The 27,485-nt window shown below is 46.3% G+C and overlaps 1 protein-coding gene across 10 annotated transcripts in view; it reads left to right on the top strand.

Annotated features, from left to right (window-relative positions):
* Positions 1–27,485, top strand: part of LOC124216189 (zinc finger protein 541) — a 183,196-nt gene that overhangs the window by 148,885 nt on the left and 6,826 nt on the right. For 7 of the 10 annotated variants that reach the window (XM_046620415.2, XM_046620410.2, XM_046620411.2 and 4 more), the window contains 10 exons: positions 5,226–5,558; positions 20,147–20,368; positions 21,557–21,671; positions 22,946–23,244; positions 23,351–23,629; positions 23,728–25,252; positions 25,359–25,462; positions 25,583–25,972; positions 26,078–26,161; positions 26,997–27,154. In XM_046620415.2, coding sequence (XP_046476371.1) covers positions 5,226–5,558; positions 20,147–20,368; positions 21,557–21,671; positions 22,946–23,244; positions 23,351–23,629; positions 23,728–25,252; positions 25,359–25,462; positions 25,583–25,972; positions 26,078–26,161; positions 26,997–27,154 — 3,509 coding nt within the window. The remainder of the gene's footprint in view (positions 1–5,225; positions 5,559–20,146; positions 20,369–21,556; positions 21,672–22,945; positions 23,245–23,350; positions 23,630–23,727; positions 25,253–25,358; positions 25,463–25,582; positions 25,973–26,077; positions 26,162–26,996; positions 27,155–27,485) is intronic. The other 3 variants (XM_046620412.2, XM_069135452.1, XM_046620416.2) reach the window with 3 other exon arrangements.

Raw genomic sequence — 27,485 nt, 5'->3', positions numbered from 1 at the left:
TTGCATAGAACATAGGTAGGCGGGGCGTTTTAATATCGTTGAGAGGTATTTCGAAACTACGCGAGGTAGTTTATGGCGACGGTGGCCGCAGAGCTGAAAGTAATCGATGCATCGATTAATCGAGTCAAAAATTATAATCGAACGCGACTCGATTTATTATTTTTGGTCATTCTTAGTAGTTTATTCTCGAGGCCGCAATGGAACCGCATCGAACACACGTGATACGAGCAACCCTGCGAGTGGTTGTAGGCGTAGGCGTGAGGTACGTAATTAATCGTAACCCATGTCAGGACCCGTTCCCGATCAATCATTCTTGAGAATTAAAATTAATACCTGCCCTAAGCTACCTCGCACGATTCCACATCCGTGTAGTATAAATATACATTATATGCCCTGGCTATTAATTTCGATATACTACCGCAAATACGATTCGACGATATTTCTGCTGCATGGGCATTTAAACGTAAAAAACAAATACGCAACGTAGTACGGAAGCGTTGATAAATTTTTGCCAATTATTTTGCGAGTTTTGCGAGTTTTACAGACGTTGAAAATAATTAATTTACAAATGTTTAATTTTTTCTTTTTATTTCAATTTTTTCGTCGTCATCGTCGTTGTTGTCGTTGAATGTGACGCGTTTTGTCACACAGGCAAAAAGGAAAAGGGAACGAAAATGACGAAATGGACCGGTCAACGTTTCATGTCTTACTTTTCCGATTGCTTCTCTCAGCGTATACGTAATTTACGACTCATGTAACTGTATATTTTTTATTTAAGTTTTTTTATTTATTTACTTAATTTTCTTGCATTCCGGTTGTCTGCCCGTTTATAGCGCAACGCCACGGTTATTTTCGCCTGCTCGTTGTAAAAACGTCGGAGAAGCTCGACGAGGGACGGCGAGGGGGTGTGAGATAGGGGAGGAGGGTGGTCCGGTCCAGCGAACGCGAGTCGAGAGATTTCGATCTCTAATTAGCTGTATATCAAATGAACGCGTTCCGCTGAATCTAGCCTTGCTTGCAGCCTGGCAACCCGGGGTGACTTTGATTTGTGACTCGTTCCCTCGCCCCGCTCGAAATCAGTTCTATACCGATCAGCCCACTCCTCCCCCCCCCCCCCCCCCCCCTTCCATCCTCGCGACGAATGAACATTCACGTTATCCCTTCCTGCATTGCGTACTCCTCAATTTCTACGCGGTTCCCTTTGTTTCTCTGCACCGGGAATTGTTGAATTTCACTACCAAACCCGCGCAATGAATTGACGATTATTTCGCGGTTCGTTTGTTGTTTATTTTTTTATGGAGGAAAATAGCGGGACACATTTTTCATATACACAGGTTTTTACATCGTTTCGAAACGATAGTTTAGGATCGCGAAATTTACCGATTTGCACAGTAAGACGGATTCTTGTAGCTTATAATACCCTCGGAATTTAATGTCTTTCCTAAATACAAAATGAAGGCAGGAATTATACGATAATATTTCATCATGCATCGCGATATTGAATGTGGAAAATATCGACGCGAGGTGAAACGAAGGCAAAATATTTAGAAAATAATACACGAACGTGCGTATATATATATATATATATATATATATATTTATATATACACACCTATACATACACACTCGCAAATACGCTGAATGATATTTCAATTAAGCCCCGAGGAGAACGGCCATCTTTTGAGCGTTCCGGATACGCCCTTGGAGCAGACATAGGAACGTGCAACACCCAGAGAGAGAGGGAGAGAGAGAGAGAGAGAGAGATACACCCCCGCGGCCTAATTTAGGCAATTTAGCCAGTTTAAAGCAGAATGGAGCATCTCTGGAGGACGGTTGTCATTTTCCACGTCTTCTACTCCCGACGACGTCGTGAAGCGTTAACGGCGCTGGAGCGAAGACGAAGATGAGGAGGGGAGGGGGGAAGAAGGATATTACAACCGGGATGGAGAAAAGGGTGCGACGGAGGGGGAGGGAAACAGAGACACAGAAATGCGAGGGCCGAGTAAGCGTAAAACGAAGCCTTGCCTGCATTCACACCTCACTACTACACTACCGCGTGCACCCCCCTTTCCTCGCAGTTTTCCCACGACAAATTGCGCTTCTTATCCTTATTATGCAGTACAAAGGGAGAGTACGCTGCGATACGCCGATCCGACGATCATTTCACTTCGTATGTACAACGTATAGCTTCAAGTCTCCTGAATTGTCGAATTTCATTTAACGAAGTTCTGTATTTCTATTCTTTTTTCAACTCAATTTTATTCCGTTCTACTGCGCTCTTCTCTCTTTTATTTTCGGCCATAACGCGACGAACTTTAAAGGTGAAAGACGTTTTTATAGTTGACTAGACCTGCAATCGCCCGAACGGTAACCCGAAAAAATTTTTAATATACAACTGGGCAAGGTTTTCTGCTCCTTTTTTTGCCTCCTCTGTGCGAATGCGGGTGTCTGGTGTACCCTTGTATTTGCTTTAACCCTCTGCGACGCATCGTCTCATACATGAGGACACCTTTTTCGAATCGGTTATTCAAGATTTATATTCAATTTTTTAGATATCGCTGTAATTTTTTTTTTTTTTCGTGCCTAATTTGATTCCGAAGATATCAGTGTTGATGTTTCAAGAAGGATTATGATGATACCGCGAATACAGTGAGCGCTATAAGTAAACAAAGTGTTTAAAATGCCTGTTCTTACAGAATAAACGTATTTGCGGGAAAGGCATGGGAACTAGAAAAGTGGAACTCGGTGATCCTGGGTTTTTGGGGTCGCTAAAAACGAATCCGACGAAACGATCCGCCATTTTGAATTTTGAAAATTTCTCAAATCTGCCCTCATTTTTCAAATCAGCGACCTCGAGATCCCTTATAAACCCAGTTTCAAGGAATTTAACTGCAAGGAAAAATATATGCCGCAAAGGTTTAACAAGTATATTATACATATAAGTATAGAACGGAGTCGAAGAAAATTTTGTTTGAACCGCGTAATCAGCTCTACGGGGACTGAAGCTTCTCTTCTTATGCCGGGGGCTTGGGTATATCGGTGTGGCGAAACTTATGGAAAGGGGAAGTTCGCGCGAAAGTGTTCAAATGAAAATTGACACCTCTGGTGAATACATGTGCACGGCGGGCGTGATCGAGGAGTAGAAGAGATTCTTTTACCGTGTTAATTTAACCGCACCAAAATTCATACATGGGAGAAATTTAGCGTGAGAAGGAAAATGTTGAAGAAAAAATAGAGAGGGAGGAAAAAGAGATTGAAGTGAATAGAGAATAGAAATTCTTTGAGATTGTGTGTTCTACCTTCAATCGTCTTAGGCGAAAAAATAAGACTGCAGATATTTTTACAGTCCGCAGCTATCCCGCCTGTAAAATAAAACGAACGCCGCCGCCCCGTTGTTCTGGCAGTATCTTTTTCCACGGGCGAAACCTTTTCGCTTCATTTGATTCCCGTCAACTTTTCACCCTCCCTTTCGCCCTTCCTCGTCCCCCTCGTCGCCCGATTCCCTCCGGCGTTTATTTCGACTGTGTGAAATACGAAGAGACAAAAATAAGGCGAAATAAAATATGAAGAAATGAAAACGTTGGACGACATCTCTCTTTTTGGCCTCGGTTTCTTTTGTACTTCCCTCTTTGGGATTTGCAAATAAAATTCAATCTTCAAGGTGAAACGGAGCTGACGCGTAAATCGTAAATTTCATTTTTCAATTCGTTATATAATCATTGATGTTTATTTTCAACTTCAAACCTATCGAATCTCATTCGATTTTCTTTTCATTTAACGTTAGATTTTTCTCCTTTACCCCCTCGTTCCAAACGTCTAGCGAAGTTCGCGTAGCGACTTCGTCGATATTTTTATTCATCGAGGGAGAAAGAATCGAGCGTAGCTCGCAGGTATAAAGAGAGAGAGAGGCGGATTCGTAAAAGAAAGTACGGATGCATTCAAACAATAAACATCCTCGCCGGTGTACGCATCTAGGAATGTGTATATTACATAGACGTGCGAGGGGGGTGCGAAAGAATGAAAACGAAAAGAAGATGGAACAAAAAATTGGTACCTACCTCTTCTTTGCCACGGCGGCGGAAACAGAGTTGGAAATAAAAAGCTTGCGAGTAAAATACGGAGGGGTTGGAAAAAAGTTGGAACAGACGCGGATTCCGAAGAAGAATATAAGAACAGATGCGAGAGTATAGATGATGCTATACCGTGAAGTTCAGCCTAATGTTTTCTATGTTAATCTATTCTCAAGTGAAAAGAATTCCTAAAAAATCCATCTCGAATGAAGCAGCTAATTGCGAAAATTTTTACGGCAAATTATGATCTCTCTCTCTCTCTCTCTTTCTCTCTCTCTAAATATTCGGAATGAAGATTCCGTATACCGTGTTTAACGACGATGAATCCCTTTAATTCCCGAATTCCTACAACCGTGACAAATGAGAGGGTCGGTCTATGGTGCTGCAGGGATTCGGCTGACTAAACGAAGATTAATTTAATAAAACAGGAGCAACGCTCTTCGTTTCCCGGCTTCGCGTCGCCGCTGCACCACCACCACCACCACCATCACGCATCCCCTAATAATTAACGAATCTGATTTTAATTGCCGTCCCTGCGGGCGAAGTCCAACGACTTTACACGTATTTTCCCCAATTTTTCACTTCTCATACATACACCTCGAATTTATCTGCCGTTGGTAGCGTTTTTTTTCTTCCTTTTTGCTGTTTTGTTCGCCAGATTTATATTCCGCTAAATCATGATTCCCCGCAGCCGAACGCCGTTCAATTGAAGAAGAAAAACTAGGCATCCCCCGGCAATAATAATGTAACGATTAAATCGGATTTCGAGCAGCGATTGCGCTAACCGGAAGTGACGTTTCGGCACGGTTGTACAGAAATTTGTTCTAGTTTCAGTTTCCATTCGCCGACACCGACCGCGGGGATGAATACGCGAAAGTTTGTTCGGCTGCGGTACTAAATCAGTTTGCCAGGTGACGACGAGCCTCGTACACCGTATCGAATTACAATTGAACCAATATTATTATAGTGACGATCTCGTTATCGGTCGATCCATCTCCCCTGAAACTCGAATCCTGATCAGCGCTCGCTCTAACGATACATCCAATTACGACGGGCGGCCGAAAGTGTCGCCACTCGTCGGTCGGGCTGGCAACCGGAAAGGCGGTCCTCTTCCGATTGATCGTCTAAAACATGGGATTTCTCGTGTCGTTTCAGTCGGCCACGTCTCCCGGGGGGAACAACGACGGTCTTACGAAGCAGCAGCTCGAACTGATACAGCAAATAATGCAGCAGACCCAGCAACAGGCGTCCCAGCAATCCTCGCAGCAGCAGTTGTCGCAGACGAGCTCGACGCCACCGACGACCGCGGCCAACGTCGCAGCTGCGGCTGCCGCTGCGGCCGCCGCGGCCGCGGCTGCGGGACAGACGAAGCCTCCGAAGTCGTCGAGCAAAGCTCCGACGACTCCGAGCTCGAACGTCGCAAGCTCGGCGAGCAACGGATCGTCGGCGAGGTCGAGCCCGAAGCCGAGAACCTGGACCCACTCGCAGGTAATGTTCAACTCGTTATTGCCAATGTAATTTCCAGGGAGTGGAAGCTGGACGATGCTTCATCCCGACATCGCGGACGGCGAACGAGAGACTTTTTTTTCCCAAAGGATCAAAAGTTTATTACATCACGCTCGAATGTCGAAGCTCTCTCTCTCTCTATACATATTTATATATATATATATATATATATATATATATATATATATATACACATATAATACAACGACCCGAGTACCGAGGATTGTTAATTGCCGAAGGAGACGGTTCTCCCTGTCCTTAGAGTCTTTGGGGAAAGCCAGACGGGGTCGGGGCAAGGTTAAACCCTTCGCAACGAGGACCGGGGCGAAACGAAAATGTGTATAATATATAATCCTCGTCAATCGAGCGGAGGGTTTTACCCAGAATTCGCCAACTTTCTACCTTGTACCGTACATAACTGTATACACTATAAATAATATAACACAAGCAACGATTTTACGTTAGCTCGAGTATACATATACACATTTTGGATGAAGCCATGAAGGTATACCACTCTATCTCTACGAAAACCAATCTTACACGATTGCAATAATGATCCGACACGTTATGCAATTCATTTTCTCTGTCTGTTTCCTGGTATTACGCATATATATATATATATATATGCGTGATGAAAGAAAAAAAAAAGAAAAAAACATCCCCGCCTCCTTTTATCGTGCTACCGAGAAAAAGATTCGCCCCACCGATAACTCGGGAAGACCAAAGGCAGCCACCGAGATATATGTATACCGCCCTCGGAATCCCCTCGCGCCTTCCTTTCACGCTTTCATCAAGCTTGATTAATTTCCCCCTTCCGTACGATCGGTTATTTCCTCGAGACTTTATCGGGTCGCGTCTCTCGTTTTCCCCGCTCACCTCCATCCCCCAACGAAAACAAGCCCCGCAAATTTTTTACTAGACTTTTTCTCCGTCACTAGACTCGCATTTCCTTCCCTCGTCACTCTCTCTCTCTCTCTCTCTCTCTCTTCAATTATGTGGGTACATACGATGTCAATCACGATTTCGAAGAATACCTATCGCATGCATTTACACGCCTTGCTTTTCTAGTTAACAAATTTCAAGCGAATAGAATCAACTTTTATACTTTCAGTCCACCGTATCGCGATCCAAAAACCGAAGATCACCGAGTTCCACTTTCCTAGTCGCCGTAACCTTCCCACAATTACATTCGTTCTGTAAAAACAGGCATTTTCAACACTTTGTTTATTCATAGCGCTCCCTATATTCGCGGACTCGTCGTAATCACTCTCAAAACGTCAACATTGAAATCTTAGAAGTCCAAGTGTGCGCAAAAAAAAAAAAAGAAAGACAGAGATACTTAAAAAATTGAATATAAAGTTTGAATAACCGGTTAGATACCGATGCCGCAAAGATACTCTCTTGATAACAATCTTTCGACAAAATAATAAGGTGGGGGGAGGATTTAAGCCAGGTCAATTTGAAGCTACCATTGAAGGCGTACCAATTTGAAGGGTGGATAGAAGCACGTGTGTAATACGAAAATATATTCGTACGGTGTCTCTGCGGATAAAAGCAAAGGTATCGAGGTCCCCTATGAGCGAATCGCATCCTGCTCGGGAGCATCGGACGCCAAGAGACTACCTTGCAATATCTCGACTTGCTAAACGCACCTTTTCACCCATCGATAAGCGTCACGCTCAACGATTAACTACAACTACAACTTTGGCTTACGATTTTTATTCCACCCGAATATTGTCGATAGGTTACAAAAGTATTTTAACGACGTATACTTGAGAGATATACTTGCATGCGAATTCGTCACAAAATCGTTCCTTTCAACATATTATACGTATTATACAAATAGTCTTACTACTCTTGGCACAGACAGAGACACACCGAGACATGCGCGGGTTATTTACTTCTTCGCTCTCCCTCTGGCCGTAGTTCATGGAACAATAATGACGACGGGACTGTAACAAGGCACGCTCAACTATAATACGAACTACAATTAGATCCGCGCCTTCCTATCTTGACTTGTATTTACGACACTTCTAATTGCGTCTACTGTTCTCGTTCCTCTGCAACACCGTGTCGTGATCCTCCGGTCTTATTATGCCAGAGTTGTTCCCTTTTCACGTTAACACCGGACATGCCGTCGTCGTCGTCGTCATCGTCATCGTTACTGTAATTATATCATTACAATACCGTCGGATTTGTTCGTGTATTAATGTGGAAAATTCCTTGGAAATTTTGTAACTCTGTCGAAGAAACGGCGGCCTCTGCACGCGTTGTACCACGCGTCTGGGTGGCTATCCGATGTTGTATTAATTAAGGATTTGCGAATAGAGGAACGGGTGTAATATACTCGCCAAGCTTAATCAGTCCTCGACCTTCCCCCCCCCCCCCCCCCCCCCCACGCGGTAGGCGTATACACACCGTAGGTAATCTATACCCAACTTCATTAGGTTAATGGCATAATATCCATTGCGGGCCGGGAGAGAGTGAGTTTATGCACCGAAACACAATCGGACCTGAACAGAGATTAGACTAACGATAAATTTCAAATAAAATAAATTTAATTTCAAATCGGTAGCTCGGGGGCAGTTCTGGCCTAGAACCTTTGCTCTCGAATATCGGCGGCAACTCACGGGGTTGAAATTAGTAACGATGAGGCAACGAAATAGCGTAACAAAAATTACTATGTTGTTAGTTTAAAATGACTTCGAATGATTTGAGTTTCCAAATTATGCCGCGCATGTTTTTCTTTACGATTGTTATTGAAAGATGGACAATGATAAACTTGGAAATAATAAATTTTCCCAAAAATGTATCGTTGCATTGACGTTTCGAACTTCAACCCCATGGCAACTCGATACCACCAGCGACTGACTTGTCTCGTTCTCTTTTCCTTCGGAGTAACGACGAATGAATTCTTTATCCTTCGTTCCCCCGCATAATTCGGGAAACACACCCGGTGTAAACTCTACCTTCCTTAATTAAAAACCGTTCTTCTACCGTTCCGTATATTAATACACTGTGCGAATTGCAGGGTCGTGTACGGATGTTGTATTACACACGCTGCGGGAAAGTGTGGCAATAATAATCGGACGGGTCGCGGGGAAATTTCAGAAATTTTATTATTGTCACTCAGGGGCACCGTGTTTTCAGATACCCCGAAGTTCCGTTATAATATTTGTTATACGTATCCCCCAACGAGTAATATTGAAAGCAATATCCACCTATCTCTCCGTACCTACGTTCATACGTACCCCTTCACCTGCGTATACATGTGCACGTATATTTGATGTACGCATATATACCGGATTGTACGACGACACAGGATACGCCCCAGTCATCAACGGAAAATTGTCAATAATAATTTGTTATTGCCAAACGATACTCGGTGCTGCAGCTGCGTCGTCGCGCACGCGTCCCTCTCCAAAGCTCGTTCTATTAATATCAACGACTGTACGAAGCGAGATAAAAACCAAAAATAAAAAATAAATAAAAAATTGGGACATTCGATCGTCCGTCGTGTATAAAAATCATCACGGAATCGACTACGATATTGGATGCAAAAAAAATTCAAAATCCAAGGGGGGTGTACGGATATTGAATCCTGCAGGAAGGAACGACCGAAGGAAACCGAAACTCGCGCACGAAAGGAGGGCAAGGACTCGTTCTCCGGTTCTCGGGGCCTGCTGGGGGGGCACCTTTGCTGGGGGGCGAGTGAAAACGAGTTGACGGGGAGGTGCACGGGACGAGGAATCGAGGAACGGAGAGAAGCCCTTGCGACCACAACGTATCTTCTCACACTGGAGTTAAACTCGCCGTGCAACTGTCGCGTGGATGGGGGGGAATGGACGGACCCCACGTAGACAGGGAAGACCCCCCCGTAAGAAACTCGGCGGGAATTTGCTGGGCCAATCAGAGTCCTTGAAATTCCACCGTTGCGTTATACGTTGGACGAAAGGAGGAAAAATCGCGCTCGAGTTTCTTCTCTCGCGATCCGCAGCTGCTGCCGTGTTCTTATTCGGGGTGTGCGTCGAGTTGTCCGAGAGATAGCTGCTTTTTTACTTCCTCCGTCGTTTATTTCTTCCTTCTCTCTTTCATTCAACCTTTTAAAGGGCATCCCTCGCCTCGTTCTTCCTCCTTGCTCGCCGGGGATTTAAAGGACCGAGACGAGATGCGGTGTGTACCGAATGCTAATTCGTCCGCTCTCTAGGTCATGGAAACCGTTGCTGACCGATAAACTATTCTCCATCCCCCGGATTATATTTATATATATATATTTTTTTTCATTCTCACTGGGATGTCTCGCGATCCCGGTGTATTCCATCCAAGTCGCGCAAACGTGTAAGGTTGTCAGCGTACCGGTTATCGACACGTTCGGACCGATTTATTTTCCAAAAGGTCAGTAATCAGGAGAGGATCCGATAACCGGTACACTTGTACCTTACGCCCGTAGGCGAAAACGACGAACGAAGAGAAAGGATTGATTATCCATCCTGTCCTCCCTTCGAATAACCTGCCTGTATAACGTAATATCGCGTAGACCGAGAAGGACGTCGTATATCCAGAGATGAAAAGAGGCCGTAAGGTTATTTGACGCGGGGATTTCAATCATCTCTTGCCAGCCGCAGAAGTCGCTTCTCCGTCTGGTGAGAATGAGAAAGAGGGCGGCGGGGAGGCGGGAAGGCAATTACTCCGGAGCCCTCGCGCGTAAAGCTCGTAGAGGATAAGGCGGAACGTCGTTGCAGGGTGGGAATTCGGCGAATTCGCGGAAACAGGTGTGAGGCTGTTGGGGACGTTGTTCGGGCGAAGAAATACAGGAGGAGTTGGCGCTGTTGTGCCGGAAGACGTAATTGGAAAATACTTGAGAATCCTGCATCCCTCGGGGATTCGGACGACGTACGCCGAGGTACATCCGCCTACCTGAGCTCCGACGCTTCTTGGATCTATCGCCATCTTTTCATCCGAGCGTCTCAGCCTCGCCGTCTGGTATCGCCACTTTTCCGTTCGATCATTCTCTTTACTTTACCCCCGCGGGTCACATCTTCTCACTCAGACGGAGCTGGAAACAAAGTTTGGCTTCAAGTCCAGATGGCGAGCTTCGAATGAAATAATAAAATGAAAAGGAGACAAGTGTTGAGGGTTCGGGTCAACCCTTTGAGTCACGCGTTGTTTCACTTTGTCAAATTTCCTAACAAGATGGTATGGTTCTATGGTTTTTGGGGTCACTGATTACGAATCTTGAAATCAGATTTTGAAAATTCGAAGTGCTGGATCCAATATGATGGACAAAAATTTGAAATTTGATCGAATACGGTCAAAAAACGCCGTGATCAGGGTTTTTCGGGTCGCTGATTGGATTCGCCCTACCGAATATTCGAAATCTGATTTCAGATTCGTTAATCAACGACCCCGAAAACCCCTGGACATTGTTTTGCTCCGGATTCGTTCGAATTTGGAATTTTCGTCCGCCATCTTGAATTTTTAAAATCCAACTTCAGATTCGTAATCAGCGACCCGAAAAACTTATAAATTATGTAAAACACGTACGTGCGTAGAGGGGTAACTTTCTGGGAAATGAATTATTCTTTCCATTTTCACGCTTTTTTTCAATCTATTTGTTTTTACTCTCGAGCATTGAAGAACCATTAGTATACTGTTGGAAGTAGCAAAAAACGGTAAAGAAATATGTTGGAAAGTTCTCTAAATGTACAAAAAATGGATATGAAATAGGTGCTAAGAATGCTCCAACCATTATGACTCAAAGGGTTCAAGCTGCCCAGGGATCGAGGCTCGCTTTTGTCCGCCGAACACTCGGCGACCCGGTGACGCGATAAGCATGAATTTTCCTCGACGTTGGCGAAGGAAATTAATAACTCGCGAAGGACCTTTGCCGTTTGAAATATCCTCCGCCTATTTTAGTATTCGGCAAAGTGTCGTCGCTGAGGGTGGCAACCGCGGTTCTGTACCCGGAAGCGTGGAATACGAGATTGTTGTGTGAGCAGGTAAAATCGCCTCTGAGATCGGGCCCTTTGAGCGTCACGACACGTTGCCGTCAATTATCTGCAGCGCGATGGGGAGGCGCACAGAGGGAAAATAAAGAGAAGAAACCTCGATAAAACAAAACTGCTCTTTTGCTCCGTGACCGTTTTTCTACCCTCTTTTTTCCCACACTCACCTTTCTCTCGTTTTGTTTGTTCCGTGAGCAGTGTGCAACAAGCAACGGAGCCGAGAAGTTAATAAGTAATGACAGCCCTGAGGCGAGGTGGTAGGTAGGCAGGCTTCTGCCAAACCGCTAAATGATGAACATCGCTTTCTTTATACCTGCAGAGACGTAATTAATTCCCTCCCCGGAGAGATATTGTATTCTACCCATTTAGTTTTGTTTTCTTCTTTTTCTTCTTCTTCTTCTTCTTCTTCTTCTTCTTCTTCTTCCTCAAATTCTATCCGCTGTCACTATTATTGAATTGTTTATTCATTTTGTTTTACCTCGGGTATCTCACCTGAGTTGGATGGCTGAATTTAAACGTGTAGTAACGAACGGAGCGACGAAATTTCTAATGAAGAATAATACCCCCGGGCTTTCGAGGGTGTTCTCCACTTAGAAAAACAATCGTTTCGTCATATCACCTCGAATCTTGACCCTACGGATTTAAAACCGTCGATGCCTGAGCTGCAGAGCACTTGCTGAAAGTAGGATTTGGAAACTGTGATGAAGCAGCATTATTATCGGATCTAGATAATACCCTTCAGAATCAGTGGACCAAGTGACTGCCTGTCACGGTCTTCTTATTCGACCGGCCAAACCCGACCTGTTTCAAAATTGCGGTGGGGTCCGTCAAAGGATCTCGCTCAAGTCGAATTAAGGTCAACTCGCCAACTTCATTCATTCGATAAGACGCATACGTTTCTCGTGATCGATTAGTTCCGCGCGAACGAGGAAGACAAATCTTGACGGGCGGGAGAATTTTGTCAAGTAGCGTTAGTGAGGGCCAGCCTCGATCGATGAGAGCATCGCTCGTAATGTACCTTAAGGAAGAATTGATGGAGTACGCATTACGCTTCCGATACGAGTTTACGAATATCGATACGTTCCCATCGTCCCGCGCGTCGTCGGGCTCCAACCCTGCTGCACGTTGCGACGAAATTTCTTCGACCGTCAGGAGCCGCGACCAAGCCAACTTTTTCGGTCCCCCCCAGCGTCGCCGAGTAAGTTGGTTCCTGTCGCATTCCCGCGACCCCCCGGGAACAAGATCGGAGAAACTAACCGGTCTCAATCTCCCGAGGGATGCAGGGTGCTTCGATCTCGGCATGGGGGGTTAGCCGGGGGAGGGGGAGCGACTAACGCTGCTCAAGCCGATCTTCGACGATCTAATACGCCTTTAGTCGCCTTCAGTCGCACCACGATCCTCACCTTGTGCAATACGATACGAGGCTTTTGTTTCAAAGTTGGAACTGCCATGCAGACGTACGCAGGTAATTCGTTCGTTGCTGGCTGAATCAACGAACACCAAGGCAACGGAAGCTTGAACAGAAAAGACTACAGAGGGAGGGAATGCACGTTGGAATATCCAATTCCGACAGGTCTTCGTTCGTTCGTTCGATCCGCGGAGAAGGAGGATGCGAGGGTGCGTTGCTGACGGGTGATTGATGCGTTCGCCATAACGCCGGTAACACACTCGGTTATACCTGCCGCCGCAGGTGCGAGGGTGTCGTGGTGCAGTGTTGTTTCGCAGTGTCGTGCAGCAAACCCAAGGCACGGTGATACATTGAAAGTGATAAAAGAGTGACGTGAGAGTGACATGGATGGATACAACCATGGCTGGTACCATCACCACTACGCACATCACCCCCTGCACCCGAATTCCAACCTGCGGCATCAACACCACCAACAGCAACAGCAACAGCATCAGCATCAGCATCAGCATCATCCCCCCGACTATCTCTATCGGCTTTCCCTTCAGGTATGAGCCGCCTTCCTGAGAGTAAAACTTGCCGCTTTTGTACCATTTCTCGCTACCGCGGGAAGAATTGATATCCCGACGCGGATCAATCGGAACCCTGCAATCAATCTCCCGCTAGCACTCCTGCAGTTGAGGGAACGCGCGAGAATCTCGTGCCTTATCTCACGCCAAAATGGATATACGCCTACGAGTTATGATCAGTTTGAAATTATACTCCCGGGGGGCACGGATATATGCTCCGTTATCCTCCGCAGCTAACGGCAGGTATACCGGCACATCTATAACCTCCTGGGAATGATTACCACCGGTGGCGGAAGGGCGAGCGACTATTTTCACCCCCCAGCTGCAGGCGCTCTCCTAAATCTCAACGAGAGAAAATCCACTGTTGTATGTACACGGTGCTGAAATATATCGGGGTATATCGTGCGGAAACGAAATATTTTTTAAACTTCTCCTTTCTCTCGCGCTACATCTTCGAGTACGTAACGAGTCGAACGCGTGAATATTAGGGTGGTTCATTTATTTTTTCCGTCTTCAAGGCGCCACTCGAAAAATTTGTGACAAATTACAATAATTGGTAGCGAGCTCTAAATATTGTCCTGCTTTGTCCGGGTCTTGCGACAATTTTCCTTTCTTTTTTTTTTTTTTGTCACAAATTTTTCGAATGGTACCTTGAAAATAGAAAAAAAAAATTGAAAAAATGAACCATCCTAGTAAACGTACGCCCGCGAAACGATGTTTACGATCCTCTCGCCTCTTCCCATCTCCGACGGATCTGCAAAATGCAATGCAATTTTCATCCGTTTCTCTTTTGTTTTCCCTTCGTTTCCTCCCGTTTTCCCTGGCACCACTTGTCACGTACACCTTGATGCACGAGCAGTGCTCGGCACAACGCGTACGTTCGCATACGTCTGGTGGCGGTTAAAAGGACACGGGGTAAAAATTGGTTCTGGCGTGGCGGATGCGCGGAACAGAGAGAAAGCGTAGAGAGAACATATGAGTGATAGGGCCGAGGTTGACGCTCGGTGTATCGCGAAATATCCTCGTCCTCTCTTCCCCACCGCGAGGAGTAGAGGGAAATTTCTGCAAAAATACACTGGAACAAGAAGCGAATCACACCGACGTGGATTTCGCCGAGGGTGGGAATAACGGTCGTTGTCGTAAACGTCGTGTATAACGTGGAGCTTTTGTCCGAAGATACGGGGTGTAATTAGACGTTGTATAATATTTTACGACGGTTGTGTAGAAGTCGAATTTTAAGGAAGGGCAAAGTAAATGTACCTACCTAAGGAGGGCTGATATGTATCATGCAGCAGAGAAAACTCGGTGAAGATTTACATTATCGTACCTACGTACCCTGCGTAATATTCCTCGGATAACGTATAGTTGCAGAATATTCTTCCAAGCTTAAATTTGTCTCGCGCGATAATTAGCTCGAAAGAGATAAAAATTATCAATATGATAATCGATCGAGAGGAAAAGGAAATCCCGGACCTTTTTCCTTCGGTAATCGAATCCAAAAGTAAGAGAATCTTGATCGGGAGGAGGGTTTGATACGTTAAAAGGGCCGAAAACATCCTACGCGGCGATAAAACCAAACGAAGACCTTTTTTTCTCGTTCTTTTTCAACATCGCTAGCGCCGCCGGACCTTTGGAAAAACGAAGCGAGACGCGCAGGCGTCCGTGTTGTTCCGTGTTGTTCCGTGTTGTTTACGTAGTTTTGTTGATCATTGTATTTGTTCGACGACCGCGTTTCCAGGCTCATTTGTCCGGTCTCTCTTTTTCTCCCCCTCTATAATGGCGTCTCGTTTATTTGTTTTTTCGTTTCCCGTAATCGCGGCCCCTACTTCCGCCTCCGCGCATCCCTTATCCTCCGCCGATCTAGGTAGGTATGTCGGAGTGAGCTCGGACCCGAAAAACCTTCCTCCTTTCATCCTCACCCGGTGTACCTTATTACCGCGCCCATCCTCGAGACCCCGCGTTATTCCCGGGCGTAATCGGCGTGCATGTACCGCATACGGGGCGCGTCTTTCCGTAAAATCGGGGGCATCATCTCCCCTCTAAGCGAGCGCCGGGGGGTGCGGGATGTGTGTATAGACACGATCACGGTACGCCGTAATTACCAGAAAGGTAGGCGAAGGGCCCGGGGCTGCGGGGCTGCGGAGCTTCTACGGCACGGTGTTATTGTTCATAAGCCTGCAAGCGCGCCATGTGTTCCAGAAATTTATGTGCTAGGCGAAACTCGAAGGGTGCTGCACGTATGGGTGTAGAAGCGGGCGAGGGAGGGAGAAAGGAACCTGTGCCTTGTCGCCTCCGTGATATTAATAAATTTCGACTCTCTTACACGCGCGAGCGTATCCTGCAGTCTCCCTGTGTTCGGGTATAACTTAATGTATGTACATACATATACGTATACAACCGCCGCAACGACGGCTTTTGACGAGTGAGTACGATTGCCACGTGTGCGAACCAGAGTAATTACGGTTAAATTACGTCTCGGATATACATATCCAGCCTGCTATAATACGTTTGATTACTCTTCCTGTCTCTCTCTCCCCCTCTCTCTCTCTCTCTCTCTCCATCTATCCATCTCTCATTCTCTCGAGAACAATTCGTCCGCGCTTCTCATACGAACATCGACGTTGGTTCACGGGAAGAGATACAAACGGGTACAGCCATAAACACACCCGACGCTGCAGCGCGGATCTGTCGCGAATAATTCACGGGCTGGTATACGGCTGTTTGAACCGAGGGTTTAAGGACGTACCGGCTGTACGTTCTGTTGACCAAAAGTGAGTCACGTCGACGATATTGTATACTTTGTGAGGAAGAATAAATTTATATAATAACGAAGCCCAAAAGTTATCAATAAATTGTTCAAACAAAGCATTGTTCAAGAAATTTTTAGGGAATGTGCTTTTTTTTCTATGTCATTTAAAATGAATTTGTTGATTTTTCCCAATACGCCTGAATATATAAAGAATTTTCTCATTATTTGGTGATTTTCGTATTCGAAAGTTTTTAATTTTGAAAAATGGAGGAAAAATTCCGAATATTGAATACCTTTGCGTAAAAACGTTGTACGTTACAAAGAAAACATTCCATGTGAATTTGTTAAACGATTTGTTGATAACTTTTGGGCACTGTTATTATTAATGAAATTTAATTTTCTTACCGCCTTTGTTGTCGCCGATTTTCTTCCGATTTTTATCTCGTCACAAAGTATTCAATATCGTCGACGAGAATCCCTTTTGTCTGAGAATGTACAGGCAATACATCCTTACTGGTTGATACGTGAACGGGTAGCATTTTCCCGAGTTATGTCTCGACGCTTAGCCCAGTTCCATATAATTGGGTTGGGAGTAACTGCGGCGAAGCTCGCGACTTTCCTTGTTTTCAACTCCGGCCTCCGCCTTCCACCCTACTCAACCACAACCAGCACCCTTGGAACGAACAATTTCAACCGACTTTCGCAAGTTTCTCGGTGCGCGAACTTTCGCCTTCCAATGCGATCCGAGCATTATTCCCGAGTAGGACGTGAGTAATGTATACCTGTACACTTGAATACACCGAGGAAGAAATTTGTATCACCGAAATAAACTGACAACGAAAGTACCAGCCCTCCGCATCGTGGATTTTGTAGCTTCGAGGAGTATTTCTTTGAACCAAAATTTTTAGCTCCTAATTGTAGTACCATCTAATCGGCCTTTATCTATTCGTTATCTCACGAATGCTCTGAGATAATATTTTAAACTACGAGATCCTATCGATGAAAGTTCAACAGAGAAAAATGAAAATTAATAACCGAAGCGAAAATACAGCAAGGATTGCGTTTGCTACGGTTGCAGCTATTAAAATGATAGATTGTAACCGGAGTGAAGAGAAGTCTGTTAGATGAAACTACATATTATAGGATCGGCATTATAAGCCATAAAAACGATCCTGGATGTTTGAAAAGAATCCGTAATTCGGAAGCCTGATACTCTCCTCGTACGTCGAACATCTTTCGTATAAAACGAAACGAGATTTTTCCCACGTCGACCAATAACGGGAATATTATTTTCCACGAACCCTGGCTAGACGCTGTCCGCGATTTTGACATACCCTGAGTGTATGTAATAATATGTAATATATCCGTATAACATAGCGTGTAATGCTGGCTTGAAATTGACGAGAAGAAATCGTCGTGCCTACAAACGAATTCCTCCGAGTAAAGCTAATTAGTTTAATAAAAGGTAGGGAAATCGTTTTCTCTAATTCCCATTTCGCGCAGTGTGCCGTTGGCTAATTGTCGGCAGGCTCCCTTGTCAAAATCATCCCCTTCGCTCCGCGATCTCTTTGTAAGTCAGGTGTACGTGCAACCTCTACAAACGTAGCTTGTAGGTATGTACGTACCTACCTACTACGGAAGACGCGCAAGCGAGAACGAAGCCGTACAATTAGCCGAATTATCAGTGTCTAGAGACAATTCGTCTCCTCGCAAGAAGACCCCGTCTTATCTCAGCCTCCGAGGTCCGCGTTCCCTTCTTCGTCGTTCTCGCCAACGTTCACCTCGGCTCTGGGGAGAAATCCCTGTCACTCCACCCCGCCTGCGACTCTGGTCTGGCCCTGATGGTTTAATCGGAAAATGAAAACCCGGACAACGTTACCCTCTCGCGTTAAAATTGGCAAATCTTCGCGGAAAAAAATGGATTCGTCTCGGGTCAGTCGTATCAGGAACACGTAGAGATCTACGGTATACCTACACGCAAGCGGGAAACTGAATATAAATTGAAACTAATCCGAATTTTACGGGCTTTGGGAGATGGCGGGATGCACGAGGGTATAACCTGAATCGTAAATATTCGAAGCGCGTGAGGGGCAGCGAAATCAATTGGCCAGGAGGAAGGCTTTTGATCGCGGAGCGTGTTCCGATATCGCCAGTTTCTCTGCTCCGCGTCTCTGTTTCGCGCGCGAATGAAAATATCGGTGAAAAAGAAACGATGTAGGTATAGATATAGGTATGTATAGGTATAGGTTGTGTCACAGGTACCGCAGGAATAGGAGCGAAGCGAACGAACGGATTTCTTTGAGGAAAAAAAAGAACCACTCCCGACACACGAGTTCGCGAAGAACCGCCATTACACACCGTACGTAGGCACTCCATCTCCTCCAGGATTACAACGCGTGACACAGCCTAATAATACCTCTACCCTCGCACCCTTTCACACCCTTTCACAACCCCTCCAGCGCTGTATAGAGCCGTATACCTATACGTGCATGTTTGCATCCGTTGTATACGTATGCACGCACGCACGTAGATAGATGTAGGTGTACAACGATACGGCACGCGGATGAAATCCGCAACGTTAACCCGACGGAGATTCGGATCGATCGAAGGCTCCAGCTCGCGACAATGCAATTCGTTCGACACCCGCGGTTTGTTCGCCGTGGCGATGAGGGTAGGGGGCCTGCTCTGTACGCGAGGAACACCCGTCCGCGAATCACTCGAACGCAATGCAATTATTTGCAATTCCCGCGTCCGTCCGCGGCCGACGAAATTATCCCATCCTGGTTCCATTATACCGACCCCTCCTTATCCTCCTCCTCCTCCTCTCGCACGCTTATCCCTGTCTCTGTAGATATCTGTCGTCGGCGGTCGTAGGACAATACTCATACCCCCGCTGGCACATTCGTTCATTCGTACACCTTACATTTACCGTAGTGCGAAATAATTTAGTTATTTTTCTATTTTGCTTCGCTACCCGATACAACCCGCGACGTTCCCGATATTGAACCGTTAATTCTACACACCCTGCCGGCTGAGTTGTAAATTTGTTGCGCAGAAGGGAGGGGGGAGGAAAGTGTTGACGAAGATGTAATTTTATATGCCTACCTATCTGCAATTTACAAAGTTCAGAAGAAGTTGGGATCTGTACGGTACTTCGCTGCTCCTCCTCCTCCTCCTCCTCCACTACCATCACCACCGTGCCCCTTTCAGTCGGGTATTTCACAAAGTCCCGGCTATGCATCGCCGTGTCATTAGACGAACCTTCGTCCTCGTTAGGAGGGTAATTTGACGGGATGTTATACGTAGGACGGAGGACGGAGGACGGAAGGGGATAAGAGAGCGAACGAGTCCTTTTCTCTCTACAGCTAAACAAAGATACGGGAATTCAGACGAACGCCGTGCCTAATTCTCAGCCCTTCGTCGTTGCGCTCTTCCTTGCCGACGGCTCGGCTATATCAATAATCCTTGCACGGGTTGAAAAAGAGGTCGTTGAACCTACCGTGTACCTTAGGGTGGTTCAATTTTTAACTTTTTTTTTTTTTTTTCAGCTCTCTCGAAAAATTAGCAACAAATACTGAGCAAAAAAATTGTCGTAAAACCTGGAGGAGGTAGGAAAATATTTGCTCCTCTTTCGGTAGCAAAACCTGTCATCCAGAATGGGTTTTCGCTCGAGCAATTTGTATAAATCGATTTGTTGAGATTACTTTTTTCGTGAAATCAGGTGATCGGATTTCTTCTCTCACGTACTCGGCGAACCTGTCTGCACGAGTATTTTCTCTATGTATATTTTTACAAGGTAGCACGAACGAAAATTTGAAAATCCCACATTGTTATCGTTGCAGCAACAGCAGCAGCAGGCCCAGCAGCAAGCAAATTCACCAGGCAACGGAAACGCGGGTAAGAACAGCCCTTCGCCGGGCAACACGTCGTCGCCTGGTCAAAGTCCGACAGCGAAAATTCAGGCGGAGCCGAAACCAGTCGAGTGCAATTTGTGTCATCGAAAGTTCAAGAACATCCCGGCCCTCAACGGGCACATGAGACTCCACGGGGGTTACTTCAAAAAGGTGGGAGACACACGTTTTACAATCTTTGACGTCAGCCGGCCCTCGTGATGTTATAATTCCCCGTCGAATATCCAGGGGGAATTAACACGTTGCATGTACGTGTACGAGTATATATGGGCAAATGGGCTTTTAATCGAGTATTCAAGGATTCCGTGCTCGGTACCCGCGAACCTCGTACCGAGTCTCGTACTTCTCATCGATGACTGCGCGAGCCGGGATGCGGAGAACGGGGATCGAATTGAAACGAGCCCATTAACAGGTTCTTCTTTCCTCCCCAGCTCTCAGCACTTACCGGTAAATCCAAATAAAGCCGGAGTTCCGACCCCTCGCCGCCTCTCCTTCACCGCTAGAGCAAACATTGTCTCGAGCTGTCTCCATTATGCAGATTGACTTCGATTCGCCTGCAAGGTGGTTGGTTTTGCTCTTCGCTTGCCCTGCACCGCGTTCTCTATCCAGGTTCGCGAGTCGATCCATGACGGAGCAAATGTACTCATCGCCCTCCCGCATGTAATTTCACCGATAGTTTTTCCATATCGAGGTGAAACCGTGCGCGCGAATCGTTGTGGGAACAAAAAAAAAAACACCGTTTTTTACCAAACCTCCAACACACGCGTCTGTATCTGCACTTACGTTCCTGGCGAATGGTCGTAGTCTGCGTACATGTAACATCGGCAACGACCGATCGACGCGACGGTATAGTCGAATTGATGAGTTTCCTCGCGGTTGCCGCTCGCAATCAATTTCCAACATTAGCAACAGGATCAATATTCACGACACATCGCCACGTACGCGTGTCAAAGGTGATCCTCGGTTACGTTTTGGCTATTCCTCGCGTCGGAGATCCTGGTCAGAGATCCTTCGCCGCGGGAAATTGCCCCGAATCATCTCGAGCGATTGTCGTCCGGCACCGTTAACCGGCAACCGCTATAACGTCGGATGACTGACGGATCGGCTAGCCTACGAATACCTGTCCGTATCGAGCCGTCGTCGAGACGAGAAGGCGCGATGTCACACCGACGCAAGCACGCCGTTGATTTCATCGCCGGATAATCGAATACAGACCCTCGATTAGGTTCGCTTAGTAATTAGGAGCCGGCCCCGGCTGCAATCTGTATCTACATACTTGAATCGATCGATTTTACTTCCATCTTATTTGCCAATGGTAACGTTTTACTCCGACTTTTTCAGGACGCGGAGAATAAGAAGTGCGAAAAGAAGGAGGTCGTCGGTCCTCCTCTGCAGACTGCATCGTCAAGTGTGAGAGCTTTAATCGAGGAGAAAATCATCCAAAAGAGAACGACTGGTAATACTAATTCAATTTATTAATAGCGTGTATGAACGAATAATAATTCGGCAAATACCGTTTAGTCACATTTCTCCAAGAGCCATTTAGCAGCGCAAGGCCATCATCATCGTCGTCGTCGTCGTCGTCGTAATCATTCCTCAGCGTTGCATGTTTTGCCTTTTTACAATGAGAAGAACTCAGTCGACAACCGGCAACCGCAGCTCGGTGGCCGAAATGTTATAATTTGCCCTGACCTGGCAATCTGGCTTCCTAATAAACCAAATCAATGGGATGACGGTGGTGGTGATGCTGCTACTGATTCTGAATGCACGCGGAACTCGCACACGCTGCGAATAAATGTATTTATTATCGATGCGCATTGCTTGTTCAATAAAGTCAATGGGATACCCAATCAATTAGTCGACCGCAAAACCTTTTTGCCCAATGCGGCAGGATCGAAAAAGCAGGCAAAAAGCTCGTAACGAGTATAATTGATATTTTATCTATACAGACTATTATAAGGCGGCTCGCTCAGCGTTCGTTTTAATTGCCCCGAATTAATGAAGCGCACCGGTATATGGAAGAAAATTTTTTTTCTAACCCAATATCGAGCAGGGAGAAAAAAAATTTCAGCGGCAGTCGAAACGAGTTGAATTTTTTTCCTTAGAGACCAGTAGGGCAGAATTCAAATACATGAATCACCACTTAGACCTCTTGACTTGTACCGGTACAATTTCTGTAGCTACGTTGCACTAACGATGCGAAAGTAACGACAGGAAGTTGAAATTCGAGTATCACTGGATTGGGTAAAAATGGCGAAAAAAAAAAAAAAATGATCCTGTGCGAAACAAAAATGTGAAGCGAATTGTCGTTCAAGGACCCTGCACGAAAGGGGATGAGACTTCGAGGATTGACGAGGGTCCGTTTGAATCAGAGGCTCTTCCCGGTTTCATGCGGACAATAAACTCGCGAGTAATAAAGAGATGGATATACACGCACTGTATATGTATAAGCGTCGAGAAGTGGAAATGGCAGGTTTTGTTCAGCATCGGCCATCGGGTTCGTCTTTCTTGGCACTGGGAAGCTTACACGCGATTGTTTACATTTCGCGGGTGATTTGACGGGGCGCGTTGACGTGCTAATTGAAAAATGAACCTCGCGCATTGTCCCGTTCGTTCCGGGCCGCGAATGACGCCTAGGAAATGAACAATCCGTTGAGTACGCTTGCAGAGTCGATGGTGGAACATCGCACGCGATAATCTCGGTCAGATCCCAGCGAGTAATTCAAGCAGCTCTCGCTCTTTCAGCCAACGATGGCAACAACCCTGCGGCTGTCCAGTCTCGCTCGACTCCCACCACCTTCACCACTCAGACCTCGGCCGACCGGCCAAATCAGACCTCGGGGAAGACCGGCTTCGCGATACCCGCACCTCCGCCTCTAACCATCGGAGAGAAGGTGAGGAGGCATTCGGACAGCGAACACTTCAGGCAGCCCAATGTCACCGTCGCTAACCATGCCGCGGTACAGAAGCAGCTCCAGGAGGCCCAGACCCAGGCCCAAGCTCAAGCTTTGGCAGACATGATACTGAAGGTACGTAAAACCTACCGCCCCTCGCTCTGGTCTTGGGATGGTTTTTCTCGTTCTTATCGCGCGCTCTTTCCTCACTAATTCTCCCGCTTCGTCTCTGCTCGTACAGGGAACCACGAAAATGGCGGTGAAGAGGACGGCCTCTGATCCCGGCCAGAGGGTTCAGCTAAACTATCAGGCAACTACCGCCACGGCCCAGCCGAACGCGAATCAACAACAGCAATCGCAGACCCAGCTCCAGGCCTCCGTAACGGACAGCTTCCCGATGACGGGATACTCGGAAGACGGAGGATACTTCAGTCCGAGTTTGCAGGACGAGGTGTTTCAGCAAGTAACGGCCGTGCCCGACAGCGTCCTGCTGCACGCGACCCAGCTCGACTCGATTCAGGTGAATATCGACCCCGCGACTAGGGGATTTTCGGCTTTATTTGCGAGGGGTGATCGCGTTGTTGACACACCCTAACTCCGCGTGTCCCGCGTTTCAAGTTTCAGACGACGGGCCTCCTGCACGAACAGTCTTCCGAACAACTGCAGGATATATCGCTCGAGGATAGGTTCTCGACGCAGCACACGGTCAACCCGGACCTCCAGGCTCTGGTCAATTCACCCTTGCCCGATTCCCTGGCGGAATTCAGCACCTACGGAGCCCAGTACAGCACGGAGAGTCCGCACACTTTGCCAACCCAATCGCCGCTTCCGTCGCCGCTCACCCGCCACGATAGTCCGAGCTTTACATATCCGACTCCACCCGCTAGCCAGGAAGGTCTTTTGACCGGAAGCCTCCCGCTCCTGAGCCCCCAGGAAGACCCGGACTCCGTTAGGCCCGTCTCGTCCCCTCTTTCCGCGGCGTTTTACACGACGACGATGTCCTCCGCGGCCGCGGTCGAGGAAGCCTTGAGCGAGGTTCTTCCCGGCGAGACCGAGGCCGACACAGACCTGTACGGCGGGTCGCCGAACCCTCATTCGCCGCTGCCGAGTCCACTGTCGACAACCCCGGCACCCTCGCCTCTCTCCTCGCTTCCGCCTTCCTCGGTTTCGTCTCCCGGTCCGGCGACCTTCTCCGGTACGAGTTTCCCTGTATCTCCCCATCACGGGCTACAGAATCAGATGATGCCAAACTCGGAGGATCCGCTGCTCTCGTCTAGTCCGAAGGACTTCACCGCTGGTCGGAGGAAATTCGAGTTCTCCGGCTTTCAATCGTACAAATTGATAACCAACCAGAATCTGGTCGATATCGGACTCGGGAACGGGAGTCTCGCTGGCATTGTCGTCGATAACAACGGCGAGTTCAAACTCATACAGACCGCCGGACTTCAGAAAGCCAATGTTCTTGTCCAGGCTGGATCACTGAGCCCGCTCACTTTCAGAAAAGAAATAAGACTCGCCACTCCCAAAGCCGAAATTACGGGCGCCAACAACGTTTTGTCAGGCGCGTTAAATGCTCAGCCGCAGTTTCACCATAATCAGATACATCAGCCGGCCTTTAATCCAGCCAAGTTTCTCATACAAACAAACAACTCGGCGAAAAATACGACGGTAAAAAGTAAAACGCCCAACAATCTGCCGGTTCCCATCGAACAGATCAAGGAAGAGCTTCTCGACGAGGACGTGTTTCTTAGTCCTACAAGTATTCCGGCTAGCCCGATAAGGCAGTCTAGGAAAAGGCCGAGAATCGATGGCCACTACGCAAACTCTAATTCGTATCCTTCAAGACTGAGAAGGGCCTGTGACAGACATTGGGACAGTAGTTACACACCTCCGCCTATATTAGACCCGTCCAGATCAGGCCCGGGACTATACGCAAGGCTACACCAGCACGAAAGGGATTCGGAATTCAGTTCGGACGATTCCCAAGGGAACGACGGACCCCCCCCTAGAATAAACATCGGCACCAGATATCAAGCGACGATACCTCCGGTCAGGTGCGACGGCGAGAGAGGCAGAGGAGGACCCGAGGTTGACCATTTGCTGTGGGATCCTGGCATAAACAACAGCTTGACGGATACGGAAAGTAAGTGTCAATCCCGTCGGCGATGTACGGCTTGTTCGCATGCTGGCTTTTTATCACAGGGTGTAAAATTTACCCGGGGATCGTTTTTTTTTCGTTTTTTTTTCAGTTGAAATGTACCTACAGTTTGCCTGTTGCGCAGCTGTGCCTGGCGGGGGAAGAAATAAGGAGTATGCTCTTCACCTGCTGCATATGTGCAAAGGAAACATTCACGTAAGCATATATTGTTTTATTCTTTCCTACTCTGTACTGATATATTGATTTATTGTTCTTCGAATGCTCAATTTTGGAATGTTTTTTTGTTTTTTTTTTTTTTTTATTTGCTTTACTCAGGAAGCAATGTTGAAGCTGATGAGACCGACTCCTTCTCTGCCAATGGGACATCCATTGCTCAGCTACGAGTACCACGAGTCTGATCGGTGGACAGCCCACGAAATGGACTTATTCTATCAGAGTTTATCGAAACGGAATAAAGATTTCAGGGGGATAGCTCGTGACGTTGGAAGCAAATCTGTTAAGCAATGCGTGCAATTTTACTACCTCTGGAAAAAACTTTGCCCTGATGAGTACAAAAAAATGAGATCACGACACGGAAAACCAAAGATCAAAATTGAAAATAAAGATATTAAAGATTGTAAGGATACCAAGGAACTCAGAGACGCAATCGCGTCTGTTACGGATCTCGACTTTAGTGAAGAAAAATCAATTCTCCATCGCACCCTGGTTAGTCGCTGATTATATACGGTGTTGTTGTTGGGAATTTAAGTGATAGTTGAAAATGTATCGATTCGCCGCTCGTTTCTCATATCAAAATTATTATTCTCTCAGTTGCAGACTAACGAAAGGGAAAGTTCGGCCACGCTGACAACCAGCGAAGGGGAGCTGAGATTATTCGCCTACGAATGCCCTGATGTGAGTTATCGTTATACGTACTAATATTAACGGTTTATCTGCATTTCTTAATATTCCTTGCTGCTACTCGCAATCTAATTATTTATCATATTTTATTATATATCCGCCCAACTGTTTACTACTTTGTCTAACATCTTTTGTACTGTTCATCTTTTCTGAAAACGTATATCATTGTGTACATTCGCGCTGGCTTTCGTGTCGATTCTATTGGCAAAATCAAGCACTGTCATCACATAACATAGTGTTATCGACAAACCAGTTGTTTTGTCTATTGTAACATGGACATTTGGAACACCGTCATAATTATGTTTCGAACATTCGAAGAACTAGTTTATATGTTGAGCTTTCGTTGGTCGAGTCTCCGAATTCCGACACTATCGCGTCATTTCCAACGCATTACAAAGGAATTACGCATTACACGTTTGTAGCTGCGTAAAACGTTTTCCATTCGTTATAAGCCAAGTGCGCTGCGAATTGTAACGAGTTGCTACACATATATCTGCTCCCGAGCCTCAGCTAAATACCTTGCATCTTTATACCTGTAAAATGTATCGACAGAAGACTCACGTTTGTACACTTGGTGGGTATGAAAACCTGTACATACACACATGCATATCTTCTTTTTCATGTGAAAGTTGAATTGTCGCATGTAGTTCGATTATTGTGAATGCTTTCTTAATATGCTTATTATTTGACGGAAGAAATTAAAAAAAAATAAAAACCTGACAGTCGCGGGCAAAGTAATGAAATCGATTGTTGGCGTTGTCATTGTTTGTCGTTGTTGTCGTTTGGTTGTGTTGTTTATTTTGGCTTTGTGTTTTCTTTGTGTTATCAGAGCTTTAGCGGAAGTGTAACAGTAACGATGGCTGGAAGCACCCAAACTGGCCAAACCGGTCACGTCACAGCCAACACCAACTCACAAACTCACACTAGTTCTGAGCATCTACCACCCGTGCCCACCCTACTTCACTACCCCTGCAAGATTTGCGGGAAGTAAGTCTCTAATCTAATCTAAATCAAACCATTTCCGTAACATATATTACATTCTGATCCAGAAATATTATTGGCTAATCTATTCCTCGACGTATATGAAAACTTGGATGTACCTTGCTGCAGGCACTGCGACGTTAGACTTGGCACTCAGAATTAGTCATGAGTCGTACATCCGATTCAATCTTATTATATGCACAATTAGCAACGCATTGGGAACGAAACGTGTATAACTTTTGTAAATCTTTTGTAATTCCATTGAGTTGGAGCCTTGCCAAGGAAAGAAATATAGCTGCCCATACCAAGACATCCCGATTGAATTCCATTGGCGGTG

This window comes from Neodiprion pinetum, chromosome 4, assembly GCF_021155775.2.
Source record: "Neodiprion pinetum isolate iyNeoPine1 chromosome 4, iyNeoPine1.2, whole genome shotgun sequence".
In the NCBI taxonomy this organism is placed as follows: Eukaryota; Metazoa; Arthropoda; class Insecta; order Hymenoptera; family Diprionidae; genus Neodiprion; species Neodiprion pinetum.
Note: the sequence above shows the minus strand (reverse complement) of the source record. Positions and strands in the feature narration are given on the sequence as shown.